The sequence below is a fragment of the Sipha flava genome, unplaced genomic scaffold (assembly GCF_003268045.1).
Source record: "Sipha flava isolate LNK unplaced genomic scaffold, YSA_version1 99_pilon_pilon, whole genome shotgun sequence".
Classification (NCBI taxonomy): domain Eukaryota; kingdom Metazoa; phylum Arthropoda; class Insecta; order Hemiptera; family Aphididae; genus Sipha; species Sipha flava.
Window position 1 is genome coordinate 899,578 of NW_020273635.1, and position 19,877 is coordinate 919,454.

General features: G+C 27.7%; 1 protein-coding gene across 1 annotated transcript; it reads left to right on the forward strand.

The window, feature by feature from the left end:
• Nucleotides 1-1,219: 1,219 nt before the first annotated feature.
• On the forward strand, nt 1,220-11,780 carry LOC112693785 (spermidine synthase-like). The gene is made up of 5 exons (XM_025568992.1): nt 1,220-1,488; nt 9,503-9,623; nt 9,691-9,937; nt 10,415-10,644; nt 11,547-11,780. The coding sequence occupies exons 1-5, from the start codon at nt 1,271-1,273 to the stop codon at nt 11,694-11,696; spliced, it is 966 nt and encodes a 321-aa protein (XP_025424777.1). The 5' UTR covers nt 1,220-1,270; the 3' UTR covers nt 11,697-11,780.
• The last annotated feature ends 8,097 nt before the right edge of the window (nt 11,781-19,877 follow it).

Here is a 19,877-nt window from a genome sequence, read left to right on the forward strand (position 1 = left end):
TAATTTTAAAAAAATGTTCAATCAAATGTTGCTTTTATAATTTTAACTTTAAATATTTATAGCATTTTCTATATAATTTATAATATGTGTATAGTATTAAATGTTGTTTTTAAAACAAAAACTCTGCTAATTTAACATCATATTTATAAATGCACATCAGATTGCTATAATATATGAATAAAATATTATGTATTTTGATTGGTTACTGGTTTCAGTTATATACGAATAAAAATAAGACAAAGGCGTATTTAAGGGGGCGAAAGTGCATTCGCCCCCCCCCCCATAGGTCGTATTTTTTTTCATATAATACATTGATTTATTTAAAAAATATATTGTATACGTAATTAAGAATATAAATTACTAGTCATAATATGTTATCGTTATAACAAGAACATGAGCTGTAGGTGATGAACTGTAAATTATTTTTAAGTTAGTATTGAAGAAAAATTAGTTTCCACCCCCTCCCCTCCTGGCCTTAACTTAAATACAACCTTGGAATAAGGAAAATAAGAATTTCATAAAATTCGGCAGTAGAAAGTTCATTGTTTTATGTAGAGGGTGTGCAGTAGTTGTGCCTTCATAATATACCTACCCCCTGCGCACGTGTATGATGTATGCATGGGCGTTCCCAGGGGGAGGCAAGACGGGGCACTTGCCCCCCCTGGAATAATGTTATTTCCACAGAAATTGGTAAAATTTCAAATGATAAATTAGTTTCTAAAAATAGGTCTACTAAGTTTCCATAACATATTATGTCAACGCACGGCTGACGGCTATCTATGAAAACTATCATTAATAATAATCGGACTATTTTATCTTAATGTATTTTTTTGAGTGATGTTTTAATTGTACATTATACATAAATGTCAGTAATGTTTTAATTCATATTTTTAATAATGACGAAATATAATAATTTACTATAAATAAAATGTATAAAAAAATTTTCATTTTTTAAATTAATTTTGCCCCCCCCCCTAGAAAAATTTCTGGGGACGCCCATGGATGTATGTACGTATATATAGGTACCAAGGTTTAAAATATATGCAAATACATAAACGTGGTAGGTACTGACGCATAAGTATGTACACCCGTGCCAGTCTTGGAATCGCGTCGAAGGTCGTACGAGAGATAAGCAGGTCGTTACCGTACTACTATTATTATTATTATTATTGAAATTGCTGCTCTGCGTCGAATCCGTATATAGAACTTATCGGTAGATGCACGCGTCGTCCATCTAGTAACTAGACTCTAGTTCACCGGCACTCGCTACATGCGATTGACGTGCCCGTTGTCAAACAGTAAAAGCAGCAGAACCTGTTGTGTTGTCGTCGTCGACCCGTGTCCGAGAACCTCTGTCATGGACGCGTTAAAGAGTGGCTGGTTCAGCGAACTCACAGACCTGTTGCCAGGAAGGAGTTTTTCCATGCAAGTTGAACAGGTTCTGCACAAGGAACAGTCAAAGTATCAAGAGATATTGGTATTGCAAACGTGAGTGTTAATTGAATTAGTAACATCATTGGCGTCAATTATACGTTTTATAATATTTAAATATATATAGTTATTAATTTATAAATAAACTAATTATCGCCACTATTGTTGCAATAGTCATAGTGGGTTGCAATAGTACTGCAAGCCACAAGTTGTAACTTAACACAATAAGTCGTGTTTGCGAAAATCTCGAGTCGTGTGGACTGTATTTAATACATTACCTATTTGATGTTCTTATTGTACGCAGTCTATACGTCTGTATGTACAAGTTCAATATGCTATAATAATAATAATAATATAAAATGTACATTATAAACTTACGAGTGACACGTGTATTATCATTAACCACTACCTGAAATTTAGTAAATAACTTATTAGATTGCGTAACGACCGGCGTGAAAACAATATAAAAATAACAACGTTATAATTGTTAGAAGTAATTATGAATTCAAATTTCGGGTTGGTATTTTTACGGTATTGTTTCTAGAGTACACGAATGCGATTATAAATTTAAAACTAATGGTGACCGACTATATGGTCCTCATCGAATTTTCATCTGAAAATTTTACCTTTGAGATTAACTTAGACATTGACTAACTGTTAAAAATTTTAGGAAAAAAAAATATCCATTTTATAACCATTATATTGTTACAATTCTACTCTATTAATACTCTATAATATTCCATTTTATGAACACTGCATGTTTTGTTCTTATAAAAGTAATTATACTCTATCCTCTTTTTTGCAACCTCATATTTTATACATGGGTCATTTGTACTCATTTAAAATCCATAGTAAAAATCTAATTTATTGATTAAACTATATTCAAAAAAAAATTCTAATTAACTTCATTTTTTTTAAAACATTGATATCATTCCATGATAGGAGAGCCACACTAAGGTGGAAAAAGGTGAAACTAAGGTGGTAGTACTAAGGTAGTTCAATAATTTATAATAATATAATTTATATTTGTTCTTAATGATAGTTCTAGGTTTGATTCTTTTTCTAACATTAGTGACGATTAATTTTTTTAAATATTTGCATAACTTTATCCAAAGTCTTTGACTCAAAGAGTTATCTGGAATAGTTTCTGAATTGGGATCGAATACTGCGGGATTGAATGGTAAGAGCAGAGGTGATGAACCTATGACATACACGCTAAAGATGGTACATTGGCCAAATTTCAAGAACACCCGAAAAAAATAAAACTATGAAACATTTTACATAAAAAAAAAAATTATGCTATTTATAAAATTTTAATTATAAAAAATTCAAAAAACCAAATTGTATATATTTTAAAAATGATAATATTCCTTTTATTTCAATTTTTTTCGTCAACTTATGTTTTTAAAAGTTTATTCTCCATAACCAATTTAATTAAATCTAAGGAAAGCAATGCTTTGACCGATGAAACAATTGCTGCTTGTGTTTCATTAATATAACCAAGTACACTTCTAATATCAAAACTTTATCCGCTAAGAAACAGCACAAAATAATTAAATATATAACACCAAATTTAAGGATATTTTATAAAACATAATTTACAAAATTATACAAAAATATGTACCTACATAATAACAATAATATAATAAATCTGTAATTTTATTTTTATTCTTGGAAAATATTTCCTTTGGGCACGTGAACGATTTTTAAAACCTAAATTGGAAAAATTTTGGCACTTGATCCAAGAAAGGTTCGTCATCCCTAAGCTAGAGCAAAAACTTTTATGTTTGGTTTTTTGGATATTTCGTCTATATAGTATTTATTTTTAGGTCTGAATGAAGAGTTGGTGTTGTTAAAAACATATATGTATGTTACTAGTTGTAGCATTTGTAATCATATATTGACTAAAATGTTTAAATTTTGTTAGTGCTTATCTTTGATTTTTTGGCTGCACCATAAAACAGAATGTCATATGTTCAAATGAGTAGGTATTAAGTAAGTTTTAGAGACATCATTTTATATTCCTTTTAGTTTTGAATTTTTACCCACTAAATAGTTAAATAATTTAGACCTGGATTATTTAAAAGGATGTGTTTAATTTATGTGTATCATATTTTGCTCAGGTTAGATGTTGACCTAGGATTAAGATTAAATATAATGCGCACCGTTCCATTTTTACCGTATAAAGTGACAGGTGGTACTAACTAATCCTCTTCTTAAAATAAAATTTAAACTAGAAAATTGTTCGTAGTTTATGCATATCCAAAATGTATAAGTAATTTATAAGTCGTCTCATGATATTCATCGATACAATGATATTTATTATCGCAGGCAGTTAATGTTTTTTTCTAATAGTATATCATTAGTTTTTATAAATATTAGATTATATAGGATGTCCCAGCAGAAGCACACATTTTAAAAACACAATAACTCAGCAAAAAACCATTGAAATTAAACAAAAAAAATGTATGTGATAATAAACATCTTCAATTTAATGATGAAAAATTATGTCGAGTAAATAATCAATGCCAAAAATGCAAATACTCTGCGATAGAACCAGTGGCGTAGTTACGGGGAGGATGTAAGGGGTTTCTACCCCCTCACAGATTTTTTTTTAATGATATTTGATTATTATTTATTAATATTTACATATTATAGTAAAATACTTTGATTTTACTGTGATTAGGTATATAATAAAAATTGAATAACAAAATAATTTTCATTAAATACGGAACATAATAATAATACCATTTTAAATGCAATATTATTACATATGACCTCGTTTTAAGATATACTAAGAATACTTAAAAACTTACTCTTAAACACCCCCCGTCCCCCAGAAAAAAATTGTATCTACGCCACTGGATAAAACATTGGGGATTTTTAAGACAAGAAAAATATTGGAACAGTGCTGCCAACCCAAAATTAAAAAAATTACTGCGTTTTTAAAATGTGCGCTTCTGCTGGGTTTCTCTTTACTGAAGAAATACAATGGAGAATTTTTTTTCATTATAAATAAATTATATAAATTATTTAAAATTATTAAAAATTAAATTATTACGTCTAATACATAATATATTTCTAATCCATATATTTTCATTACTATATTATATCTAATATTTTAGATTTTTTCGTCAAAACTAATATATCATACCTAATTTTACCTAGAGTAATATCGGGAAGAATTTAGATAAAATTAAACTCTCGAAAGTGACATATTTTCAATAAAAAGTAAATATTCTAATAAATTATAAAAATTATTTAAAAAAAAATAAAATATCCACAATTAAACCGATTTCGTTGTTATAACACGAAGATAGTGTTTTCATAAAATTTACTAATTTCAAAATATATGTGTTATTTTTAAATAGTTGAAAGTAAAATAAAATTAAGTCTGTCTCAAATTGTACTTAAGAAACTAAATTTCTTGATGATTGAACAGAATACAAATTACAATTCAATATTACAATATAAGATTTTCTCAAAATTATAGCTTTATCACCTCAAAATAATTCGTGGATTTAGAAAATCAAATTAAATTAATAGTTTAATAAAAAAAATGACTATTATAAATATCTTCTATCAAGACTAAATAATTAGTAATTATATTTAATTTAGAGATTTTATAGTATTTAATAAACATGCTTCATATTAATATATAGAAAAGTATATTAACTACAAAGTTCACTCGCCTATCATTTTTTAAATTGTCCTTCAACATTTACATAGCTATATAAATATGCCTAATCTAATTGAATTTTACAAGTATAGATAGTGATTAATATTATATAATACACCTATCAAACCTCAATATGAAAAAAAACGCCCTTCAAAACTTCCACAAAATTAAAAACTTAAGTGTAGCAAAACCAAAGTAAATACACTTATTAACGGGTTATTATAATAAATCGTTTAAAAACACTCATATTCAATCTGTAACAGAAATATTATAACATGTAATTAATTGGTAATGTATACCTGTGTAAATAGAAATTCATGCATTTAAGAATATATTTATAAATATATGTAATATACTTCCACGTTATTTTGAATACATATTAAGTATAAGTACTGCAATATATTTTTCACACTGATTAAATACGTTTTGTTTCTTATTATTATTACTATTTCTACATAAATTATTATATAAAATGTACTATAAAAAATAACACAACGGATTTTCTTAGTATATATTATTATAAAAACGTAATATATTTATATAGTTGCAGAATTTTTAGAGCAATGTTTCAATATAAAAATGTATCATTCGTAAATAAAGATATTATATGTATAAATCTACTTTCCGATATCCGATAATTTACATCTATAATTTGAAGTTAAACACACTAACAATCCATTATTTTATTTACATATAGATTCTCATTAAAGCGCCGTTATCTATGTTAACGATTATCGTTGCACTTAATATTGTGAAAATATAATAGATAATACGCAGAATAAAATATTACTTATTATTAATTATAACAGAAAAAATCTTTAAATTATTCAATAATTCATTTTAACCTACCACCTACTATTCTAATTTATTTAATTTAACCTTGCTTGTTTAATTTGTTTAATATAAATAATACAATTTAATAAGTATATTCTTGTATTACTTGTAGGCTGCAATTTTTAAACTTAAAAAAATCACTTAATGTTCTTATTTATAATTAATGGATTTTTAATTCATCCAAAACGTCATTCTGCTTGATTGAAAATTAGATTAATGTAGCATATTAAAATTTTTAATTAAATTTATGATGTTATGAAACTATTTTGCTGGTATCTGATTGCGCACTTAAAATTTTTAATAATGATAGAAATTTAACTAAAAAAAATAAATGAACAGGGAATTTGAATTAAAATAAGATTAGTTGAAATCGATTCAAATTTAATGTAGTAATTAATGATAATTTTTTAATGTTCTTGTTTTGGACGTTAGAGATTTGATTTTAATAGAAAACTCGTACATAATCAAATAATCAGTTTTTTTTTTAATAATAGGTAGTCGATTCCATTGAAACATTTAGAATATAGATATCTTATCAAATAAATGTTGTATTCTAAATAAATGATTATAATAGTGAAATAATATATCATGTATAGTCCTGTGTCAGATAGGAATGACCACGTGTGCATATATTTTTTGTATGATTTTAAATTCGATAGATTATATAAATAAGTTGTTATTACTACAATAAATAATAATAAAAAATATTTTTTTGTTTTTAGTTTAAATACTTTAAATACTTGAGGTATGATTAGAGTTCCTAATTGATACTGTATAAAAAAAACTCCTGTAAAGAATCTTCTGAAGATACTCTTTATCTCATTATTGTTATAAAACTCAAGATAGTACCATACTTGAACTTGTAATATTAATCAATATCAAATATAGTATCATAGTAATAAATAATGTTTTATGTAACACGTATATGATTCAGGGGCGGATCAAGGGGGGAGAGGTTCAGGGTGTCAGCTGACCCACAGTTAATATTTGTTGACAAAATTGGCCTCTTGGAAATTTTTTCTCTTTTTAGACCTTGATTTGGACTCTTGGACAGTTGGCCCATCGGAGTAACTTGAAAAATGAATGCCATATATATTCAAAATTTAAAATTTTTCAATTCATAATTTATACTTTAAATTATATCGTTTTAGTAGTAAGTTAAGTAAATTATATTTTATTCCGTACGTTTGTTGCGCTGATAAAATAAGATTATATTTATTAATCGTAAATAAGTTATTATCGGTGGTATCACTAATTCTAAAATATAATATAAATATATTTATACACTTTTATGAGCATATTGTGTTTTTTTTTTTTTTTACAAGATATTCATTTCTAATTCAGTTTCATCCCTAATAAATGACCTCTTGAAATGGCTTGATCCACAGTATCCCGACTCTGGATCCGCCTCTGATACGATTATGCTTATACTGATGCTAATTACAATACTTTATGTTGAATAACATAGTAAAATTAATTAATTATAGACGAATTGTCCGAACAACGTGCGAATGTGCGATACCTAATATATAAGTATAATATACTTTATACGTACAATATTTGATATTATCAAATAGATAGTGATGTATACAACAGTTCAAATATTAAATTATAATTATCTAGTTACTTTATTGCCATATTAATATTAGTAATTGGCAATGTTATATATTTAACTATAGAATAGTTTTAAAGTATTAAGTTATAGTTTCTAATATTTTGTTTATGTTACCTACTGATTTTACTAAATAAACAATAATCACTATTATAACAGTATACGCAATCTCTCTTCGAGAAAAATCACATATATGTCAATACTAATTAAACAAAATAATATTGTTTGGAATGATAACATCTTCCATGCGTATTCACTCCTTTGACCTTTGCATAAGTGCTACCCTAGAGCATAATGTACTAATTTTTACTCACTATCTTCAAAACTTTTAAAAACGCATACAAATTAGTTATTACTTATTAATTATTTGTATTTTCCGATCATTATGTGAAAGTAGGGTGGCTTAAGATAAAACCATTGATTATAAATATTAGTAATGATACTAATAAAACAAATTGACCTTTTTTATGTGAACAAAAATAGATAGCGTCTAAAAAAATTAAAAATTTATCTTCTAAAAAAACGTTTATCGGCTTAAAGAAATGACCTCTTTATTTTATCAAGTATAAAATGCCATAATTCATCATTAATTGAAAATTAGTAATTATAATAATATCATGTATAAATTATATATATTTAAACATTTCCTGCTAATATAAATAAAATTAATTTTATGATGTAGTTATATGTAGGTAAGTCATTTATGTACTTTTATTCTTCTACTAAATTATTATTATTTAATTATTTAGTAGTTGGTATGAAATTTATGTGTTTAATGCAAAGACACAGAAATAAAATCGACTTAAATAAAGATACTATTAAGCTACACGGTTACACACTACGCGTTTTAGACGCTAATTTAGTGTGTAATCAGCTTAACAGAAGAATTTTTACTTTTTGTGAAGTACTTATAAGAATAAATATGGAATATGGAAATAATCTTAACCTTTTTTTATCGCCCATTACCTTTTATTTTTATAAAAATAATTCTAAAAATATCCTCAAAAATCAAAACACAATATTGTAAAAATATTTCGCGAGAAAAATTAATAAAATATATATTTCATTATAAACATAATCTAATAAAAAAATAAGTTTCGACTTACTAAGTAAGAGTGTCGATCCAATTATTTTGACCAACTTGATTATTAATAACCATGCCAAATTAATAAATTATATATATATATTATGTATACTAAATTCATTCACCATAGTTGTGTAATTATATTTAAAAAATTACAATTAAACAATATTAAAAAAAAATTTAAAAATATTTGTTAAGGTGGTTCTAGCCCGTCATAAATACATGAATAAAAGACAAATATGTCTAAACAAATTGTGGGACTTTGACTGGGCCGAATTTAATTCTGTAAAAGTCCAATAATCCTATATTATCTCTTTTAGAGGACGGTCGAAGCGTTTTTTCGAAATTTCAACTTTTTATTACATTTACATACAATGCAATTTTTCCTTTTTTTCAACATTTTCAATAATTAATATAATTTGTTAAAAAATAACTGAAAAAAAGCTTCGACCATTCTCTAGAAGAGATGTTTAGAAAAACTACGGCTAATATACATAAATACAAATAAATCCTATAGAGTTTACGCACAGCCGATAGGATTATTTAGAAGGAATTTCGCCCCTAGCGTAATTTTTAACTCCCTAAAATTGTTTTCCCACAAAATTATTAAAACCTAGTTTGAGGAGAAGTGTTATAAATTAAACGAACATATAAATTTAATAGTTATACTTAAGGTGTTATACAACCCAACATACTACATATTTGAATGATACCTTCGTCCATTATTGATCCATCGGTCATCTGTAGTTGCGAGTAAAATAATAAAATCTAATATTATATATTGCGCTCTCGATGTGACCTGATGCATGTGATATGTGAAACTGTCTCAAAAGATTGTTTTCAACCCTGTATTTGTCCAAAGGAAATCGCATGGAGTCGTACTGGTACTTGACGGGATGATTCAATGTACGGAGTTCGACGAATATTCCTATCAGGAGATGATTTCGTTTCTGCCGCTGAACAGTCACCCTAAACCGCAAAGAGTTAGTATTCAAACGAATTCCGATTGGTCATAATAATAATGGTTTTTGACTATCCGCCTTAATACAGGTGCTCATCGTCGGCGGTGGTGATGGCGGAGTTGCCAGAGAAGTAGCCAAACACCCTTTGGTTGAGACCATTGACCAAGTAGAAATCGACGACCGCGTCATCGAACTGTCCAAAAAATATTTGCCGTTCATGGCTGAAGGATTTAACAGCCCTAAACTCAACTTACACGTAGCTGATGGTTTTAAATTCATGGAAGAACATGTTCAGTACTTCGACGTCATCATAACTGACTCTTCGGATCCTATCGGTAATGTATATTATGTACAAAATATAAATACGTATTGTAATAATTCAAATAAATTAACAAATTATAATTACCTAACATTTTAATATAATAATAATATTATACACTATACTTATACAATAGCGCAACTAAAGGTATATGTTGACGTTTCCCTCTTGTGCTTTACCGATGTTTAGACCATACAATATAATCTATATATATTATAGTAATGGTTAACTGTTATTTTTTTAAACATTTATTAATGCTATTGCTATTTTAAAATACCAGTGATATTTTGCTATTTTGTAAAAACTGCTGATAATAATTATATTATCAATACAATGCCTATAATTAATTTTAAAAATTATATTTTACTAGCAGCTAATGTAAGAGCGATTATTATCAATTATCAAATTATAATATATATCTATGCATTTTTTTATTTTTTTGTACGTTTTACAGGATTTTAATTATTTCGCGCATTTTTTAATTTTAAATTAGGTCCAGCCGTATCTTTGTTCCAAAAATCATATTTTCAACTTATGAAACGTGCTCTAAGGCCCGGCGGTATTGTATGTTCGCAAGCTGATACTTTCTGGGGACATTTGAAAAACGCAACATCCATGCGCAACCATTGCAAGGAAGTATTCGCTAAGGCAGCGTACGCGACGTCTTACGTGTCCACTTACCCAGCGGGTCAGATCGGATTCGCACTCGGCAGTCTCGACAAGGTAAAAACCTAAAGGATAATTAAATAAGAACAATTACTAGGCAAATATAATAGCTGAAAATTCACTTTGTTTAGCTGCGATTTGGTTCGAATGTTAGGGGTCCTTAGATTAATGCCAACCAAAATAATCCTTTTTTTGTATTATATATGTAAGGATAAATTTTTGGTTGATTTTATTTCACTACTATATTTTGTAAGTATTCATTAATATTTTATTAAAACTTGATGTATAAAAAAAATACATTGAAAACATGATAGACGATTGTCTTACATGCTGAATTAATTTTGTTTAATCTATCAATAATTACTGACTTACGTATATATTATAATATTATCTCTTTCAAAAATGTATTTATTTAGGTATAATTGTGCTCAGAAATAGAATTAGCTTTTTTACGGGCTAATCAGTGACGTAACAAGGCTGCTGCGAACTGTCTACATCAAGAGCGCGGATTTAATATATTTATGTGTACCTATTGTATAAACCTAACTCCCCACTAAAAAAACCTGACTACATCTCTGGTGGTAGGGTATAAATATACTTCGCCAATGGGTTCACAAGAGAGCTAGAAATTTCAGATCGACTGTATGGATATTTTTAATATCCCTATATTTTTAGTAAATGGTTCACAAATCTATCATTTTTTTTTTTTTTTTTTTTTTTAATCAATATTTATTAAACTGATATGAAATATGTTACATTTTTGATCATGTTTTATATTTTTTATCTATAGTCATCAGATTAAAGGTCTTTTACTATGTGAAGCATTTTACCATTTACAATTGGCTAAAAATTAAAACTGTATATATATAATTAATAAATAATAATTACTAAATTTATTATTATTATTATTATTTCTTGTTTTACATACGTAGTTTTTAATATTTTTTTCGTCTATATAGAACACGGACTTTGCGAATCCCATACACACGTTAACTAACCAACAACGAAAGAACATGAAGCTACGTTATTACACTACCGACATGCACAAAGCGGCTTTCGCACTTCCCGCTTTCGTCATCGATGCTCTAGATGCCGAAAATGACTCATAAAGTGCGCTATTCAATCACGAGGACAAGACATGTACCTGCAAAATATACTCTAAATAAAACATGTATTTTCATCTGCATAAAGTTCGTATTATGTGTTATTTATTTTATTTACTTTAGGCTCCAAACGATTAACTTTACATTTCGGATGTATTCGGCTCCAAATGCGTGGTTATCAGTGATGTAGTTAGCGGGAAGAGGGGTGTAAGGAGTTTCCACCCCCTCCAAATTTTTCTTTTAATGATATTTAATTATTATTTATTAAATAATAAATAATTTACATATTATAGTAAAATGATATTTTCATTTTAATATGATTAGTATATATTAAAAATTGAGTAACAAAATAATTTTCATTAAATACGGGACATAATAATAATATCATTTTAAATATTACCATAAAGGACCTTGAATTAAGATATACTAAGAATATTATGAATTTAATCTTAAATAACCCCCCCATCCGGCCCTATGTATTTGAATTTACAAATATACAGGTAAATTTAGGTTTTTATAATTATACATGCATTTATTTTTATTTTTTTTTATTAAAATTAAAGAATTCTGCTTGGTTGGTGGCTATTGAATGATTTCTCCGTAAACTTTCATGATCTGATATCCTATTAACTACAGCTACTATCTTATACCAGCAGTACACATTCGCCGAAACAGTCTTAATGAGGAAGCGCAAGTGTACACAATACAGCCTCGGGTTAGAGACACTCGAATTTTTATATTCAGTAATCCGGTTAACAGTTAACAGACATTCATAAAATGATGCTAAAAATGACTTCATATAATCAAATAATATTGGCTTGTAAATATAATTTTCATCTGATCGGACTGAAGCTTTTTTTTTTACGCAAATGCTAACCTAAGTGTAGACATGAGCTAGTCTTTTTTTTTTTTTTAACTGGGTTACTGAACATTCCAGTTGTTTGCTTAATAGAATCCATGCATCGTTGATTTGTTTTCTGTTCTTGTGATACGAATGCATCAGTTCCCATATAACAAGTTCATTTTGGTATAATCCCAAAAACTTTAATGTGAACTCAGTGGATCAATCACACATAATAAAAAGTCCAATGAAAAGAACAGCGACAAATATGCGAAAATGCATGAATACGAACTGGGTGCTTTAGTACTCGATTCTCGACTGGCCTTAATTCCTTTGACTCGGATTATAATATACCCGCCGAGGTACCGTGCACGTGTTTGTTCAAACTTTGCCTTTGCAATAGGTTCGCACTCATTACCATATCTCGTATGCTCATTAGCATAAAATGTTTTATACGATATTGATATAACTGTATTGGCTCCAAAAGTCGATGGTAGAAGTTTACAAATTTTTCCAAAATTCGATGCGGTTAATCGAATTTTTCTTTCTTTGTAACATAATTCGTATTCTGATTGAAGTGTAGTCGATTTTTCTATAAATTTAATTTCATCGATATTTTTAATTATTTTATTGTTTATATATTCCAATTTTTTTTTTTCGTTATCATTTCCATCCATATACAGTTCTTCACACATATTTTCTTCACATTTTCCATAGTCATATCTGGTAAGTTATTTTTAGTAACTCGTCTACTTCTTGGTTCAAATAAAAGTTTTCTTTTCATTTTACATATTTTTTTCTTCTGTTTTCCACTTATAAAACGCTTCGTAAAATCACCAGGACTAATATTGCAAATTTTTTTATGCAAAATGATAATAAATTTTGGTCCTGCATTATAAGATAACACTGCAGCTGTACATCGCGCTTGGTATGACCCTTTATGAGAAAAATGTATTCTTTTGCCACCTACAAATTTAGCAACAATACTTTTGTAACCTTTAACCGAATTGTGGTTGACATTATAAATTAAACTTGAGGCATTTCCATTTGAAATTTACATCATTTCTGGAAAATAACCAAATAAATATTTTATAGAAATGTCAATTCCCTAAAATCATTACTTTTTGAATTATAATAAAAAAAAAAAAAACAATTTTTTCGAAAATCAACATCCATAAGTTATGCGATACAAATGAAAAAAAAAATTATGATAGAACTAATACATTTCTCGTTTCATTCAAAATACGAAATACACTTCATAATAAAATTAATTATAATTATGTTTAGAAATTACTCATCATTTTGAGTATCATTTCTATCACTAATTGTTGATGTTTCTAATAACATTGTTTGGTTTTCTATCGGGGATAATATATTTTGCGTCGAAGGCATAGTATCGACAGTATCGACCGTGACAATAGTATCATTATTCTATAATAATAAAAAAGTGGAATTTATTAATCTTACTAATATAAAAACAAATAGGTATATTATTAATAAAATATATAAAAATATCTTATTAATGAAATGATAGGTAATATTCATACATTAAATTATCATTCATAATACGGAAAAAGATAGAAACTTACCAATATTGTATGAATGTAATGAATATTGCATTTTTTTTTTTCTTTGCTTTGACAGCAAGGTTCTTGTTTTTCTACCATATCGCCTACCTTTTTTGTTCATAGCGAAAAAACCAAAAATATCAAATAACCAAAAAAAAAAAAAATGTGTATACTGTGTATTATATCATATATGTGCACAGTAGACAGTACAGACTACAGATATTGATATCAGAAAAATACACTATAATCAATCTGGTACAGACGACAATAAAAACACTATCACTGAATGTTGAAATTATACAATATATGGGTCATGGTGGTTATTACTTGTAATCTTAAAATTTAGCGCAGTTCGTGGAACTATACTTCTAGCCGTAACCGGTCGGTCATTTAGTCTGTTTATTTATAATGGACGTCAATTTATGTACGCGCAAGTCAATAATATTAAATGCCATACTTTTTTCATTTGAAAAAAAAATTGGTATTTAGACCGAAAATCTAGACTTAACTATAGGAATTTGGTTGGACGGATTTTAATATAGTAAACGGTGTTTTATTGATTGAGAAGTTCTCTAGGCTTCTAAAGAGGCGATTTTTAATATCGGTTTTACGGGTAAGTTATAATGTTACAAAATTTTTGTTTTTTTTTATTTATATTTTTTATCATAAATTAAAAAAATTTCAAAATCACCACCTTCAAAGAAAAGAAAACTTATTAATTAATCAAATTCCGTTTAAAAAATTAAAATCCGTCAAACCATATTTCTGCAGGTTTGTCTAGCTTTTTGGTCTAAAAGCGACTTTTTTTCAACGACTGTAGCCCTCTTAATGAAAGACCAAAATTGGACCGAATCAACGGCTTCATATTATTTTTAGACCAGTATTTAAATAACATTTAATAAAGTAGACCGTGGACCGGATTATCAGTCAAAAACATTTTGGATCGGTCCGTAAAAGTGGCCACACACTACGGTTTTATTTGCCCATGTACCATGAACCGTGTAGTTCGCACGTTTTTAGTTCGTACACCGATGAACGACAAACACTATCCATTTTCTATCATTGTACAGTGTTCGAACAACACGGACCGTTTTATTCGTACTTCCACACACTACGCAATATTATCTTCAGTTATCAAATAACAGTGTATTAGCCCATACCGTGATGCGTTTAGTATTATACTAGACCGGACTACCCGACTTTATAAATAAATATATATAAAAATATATAAATATAATTAGGTATATAAAATATATAACTAAATTTGTAGATTTTTTTTAATTTTATTTGTTTTCATAACAATAATAGTTTTACATGGATAATTTTCATAATAAATATATAGGCATATTATAGGAATATTATTATATTCTGTGATATAGGTACCGTAATCTATTCATTAATTAATTATTGCTATTTATTTTTAATTTGTCATTAATATTTCTTCTTTTATCAAGCTCGACAAAAAATGTTTCAAATAAAAAAGTTCTAGTTTAACTTTCATATTATTTTCCCAGAATTCATCATCGCGTTGAATTTTTTCGTACATCAAACCTGAAAAACAATATTGTTAGTAGATATTATTAATTTAAATTAATATTTTAATTATTAAATACAATATTGATTACCTTTTGGGGTCCATTGACAAAAATAGTAATACATTCTCTGACTGATATATAATTGCCCATGAACTTGGTAATAATAATTATCACTTCGTTTTAGTTGTAATTGTCCATTATTTACCAAGCAACTTTTAATTTTACCAATAGTTACCGCTTCTACTGGTGAAAGTTCTTTAGCGCTAGCTGGACACTTAATTTCTACCAACGAATCATCACCTATAATACCATCTGGGGAAGCTGCTAAAAATGGTAAATTCATATCAACAAATAAACCAGAAGGCAGAATTTTTATTTTTAATTGTGCTTCCAATTGTTCTTTTCTACTACTACTTCATTAGCAATTCCATATCTAGTTGTGACATTTCCGGTAAATGTCCCAAATAAAATATCATTACCGTTTTCACACGAGATGTTTTTTTCACGCAATTTACAAATATTACCAAAAAGAGAAACAGTAAGTCTATAAATAATAATACAATCGAATGACAATGTTAATATATTAAACCAGTTAAATTTATTTTTGTGAATACCAACCGTTTTTTTTCTTTCAGTGTACCATTCTTCGCATTGATTTTGTCTCTTAGTTCTAATTTGTAATGTTTTCACTTGGTATTCAGAAAGCGATAATTTTTCTATATATGTACGTTTATAATTTTCAATTTCAAATTCAGTCATTTCTAAAAATGGGTCATGTGACACATTTCCATAATTTTCATCTGGTCCGAGGTTTGTCTGAGACACTACAGATCGTTTAGGTGTTTTAAAAAAAACAGCTACGTCTATTTTTTTTGTTAATTGATCCTAACTTTCTTTTACTATAACTTTTAGTGAATTTTCCTGGACTTTTATCAGTAACATATTTATTGAATACAGATAGACGATTTGCACCAAGGTTATACGATGTCACTGCTGCATTACATTGAAGTTCATAAAAACCTAAAATTTAATAAAGAGTAGCCTAAAACATTTTTTCTTAAAAAAAAACAAGTAATTATAGTCATATTAATTGTTCATATTATTAATTAATTCGTGTTAATTAATTTTTCTTCTTATATAACTTATATAATATTAGAAGAAACTATATATACCCTCCTATATACCTGTATAGTTCGTTTCGTGAATTCAGTATCTATATTTATTTTTTTTTTTTTTTTAATAATAGAAGCTAAAATAATAAAATAATATAATAAATAATAATAATAAAATAATAATTTTTGTATACAAACGTTTTTTTTTTTGCATATTTTTGTATTTGTAGTGCATATTTAAGCGCTTATAATAACCTTTTTTAGAGCTATAAGTTATAAGCCCTGGTCATTATTGTTTCAAAACCATCAGACGAATTTTAGCATTACTTAATGTCACATTTGTCACAATTAAATTTTCTAAATTAATAATGAGAGACTTTAAAATATATAGGTAGTTACCTTGTTGGAAGTAGACGTTTTTTGTGGGGTTGAGTATAGACCAGGGATGGCAAATCCATGGCACGCGAAAATTTTTACTACGATTTTTTTACTCGTATTATATATTATATAATATATAACATTATAGGACCTATAATATAATAAATAATTAACAAAACAATATTATTATGTACCTAAACTAACCGTTTTATACTAATACATTAAATTATACAATCAAATTATAATATAACAAAATATAATATTTTTAATATTTTTTTCATAGTACGCTCTATAAAAAAAAAAAAAAAAGTAATTTTGGGCACGCAGTGTTCAAAAGGTTTGCCATCCCTGGTATAGACAATACCAGTGGCGTGCCAAATATAGGTCTAAATGAAGCCCAGGCATCAAGTTAAGAAGGGGTGGGTGGTTGTTGGATAATAATACGTAAATCACATAATTATCGTATATATTTAGGTAGACAAATATTGATACCTATATGAGTTCTGAATGAGATGAATTTAAATATGGGTTGGTGGGTGGCAAACTAGACTGCAATTGGCATCAAAAACATTTTTATCTTGGCACGCCACTGGACAATACCTTATACACGTGATGTTATACCTTGTGAGTGTGTGCGTTAGTAAACGATTATTAGTGTGTGTGTGTGTGTGTGACTTCCCCTAAATAATACGCTCTGACCTTATCAGCAAACGGACCGTCACTAGTCATTACCGTCATCGTTTATACGCCGCAAGACATGTAATGTTATTCAATATTATTATTAATATTATTATTAATATTATTATTTATCAATTCATAATAATTAATAAGTATAACGCATTTGCAATTCGAGTGCGAGAATCATTGGTTGCCAAATTTTATAAAAAAAAGTTTTAGAGCGAATATTTATAACATCTAATTATTAATTAATTCAAGATGTATTAGAAATAAAATAAAAAGCTAAAGGTGATATAATCATAACAAATAAATTCGTAAGTTTTATAGTAATTATATTTATATAATTTATCACAATAACTATAATAATAATTATCATACTACAACTATTGAGTATTGTAAACTTTTTTTTTCGGGAATGCCTGACTTTATTGATAATCCTCGATCAAACCTAGAATCGATTATTTTTGGAAGTAATGAATCCATATAAAATCGAGTAACAATGCACTGAAACGTCTGAAACTAAACGTTAAGCCGGGTTCCCACTACTTGCATACTTGACAAATATTTGTTAACACAAATACTCGTACAAGTATTCGTACAAGTAGTCAAAATTACCCCTCCAATAAACTTATAAATTCTTATGTATGGAGTTTGAATTTAGTACCACGGAAATTAATACACAAATATTCGTCACGTCGTGGGAATGCCTATCCAAATATCAATTGTGATACAATTATTTTCTTTGACTCGTGTCACTTTTACCGACAATCGGCGGTAACAAGTCGAATGACGAATACCGAATACCGAATATTCGTACAAATATACCATTCCCACTACATAACGAGTATCCACGAATAGCGAATATTCGTCAAATACACGAGTCGTGGGAACCCGGCTTTAGATGTAGCACCTACAAGTATTAAGAACTAAGTGTCGACTCAATCCATAGGTAACTGCGGCATAATCCTACAGTATGAGTAAAAACTCATTACAGTAAATATACCAAATTATAAATATAGGTAATACAATTTATTTGAATTACAATAAGACTATTATAGATCTATATAGATATTAGATAAGATCTATTTAATATTATCGGTTCGCAGGCGGCTGGCGTTGCGCGCCGGCATTTAACGTTTCGGGGAAAAAATTAATGGTTCGCACGCGCATGCACAAATCACTGCATTTGAGGAAATAAAATATTTTGTTCCGAGGAAGAAACTCTGAAAATTAATCAAGTCTGACAAAATAACATCAACTCCAAATGATCGGATTTCAATTCTGTAAAAAGATTTGAATTGATCAACCTTTTTTCTAGATTATTGTGGAAGTCGATTTTAGAATCACTGTTTAACATTCTTAAAAAAGACACTAAAGTAAATCTAAAAATTAAAAAAAAATTGAGAAAATCAAATAAGATTTAAAGACAATTTTTAAATAAATATCAAAAATCGATTTCCACATTAACCTAAAAAAAGGTTGATCCACCCAAATCTTTTTACAGGATTTAATTATAATGATTTTAAGTATGCGTAATCTTGTCAGACTTTTAGGTCTACAACATGAAATAAATACGCTGCTTCCAACCACCTTAAATTGAAATACAGTAAAACCTCGTTAAGACGCTCTCGAAGGGAAAATCGTAAAACCGCTCATTATGCGGGATAGCGTTATAGGCGATATCCCGCCTATTAAAAGCGTTTTAAATGTAATAATAGATAAAATAAATAAGAAAAGTTTTTATAATGTGATTTGTTATGTATTACACAGTAACATAAGTTGTACATATTTAAAATTAATAAAAAAAAAACATCAAATATACATACAAAAAAATTATTATTAGGAACATATTTTTTAATTATTATTTTTTGTATCAAAAAAAGTGGTAATGGTTGGTTGTTTTAGTACATTATTTCTATAATTATTCAATAAGAAATTTTCCATCCTACCTAGATATAAAATCATGTTTTCAGAGCCATCAGTTGCAGGGAGTGCCTGTCTCAATGTAGATATTGATTGTACAGTACTAGCGATTGACGGAAGTGGTGGAAAGTATTCTTCCTTATCTTCATTAG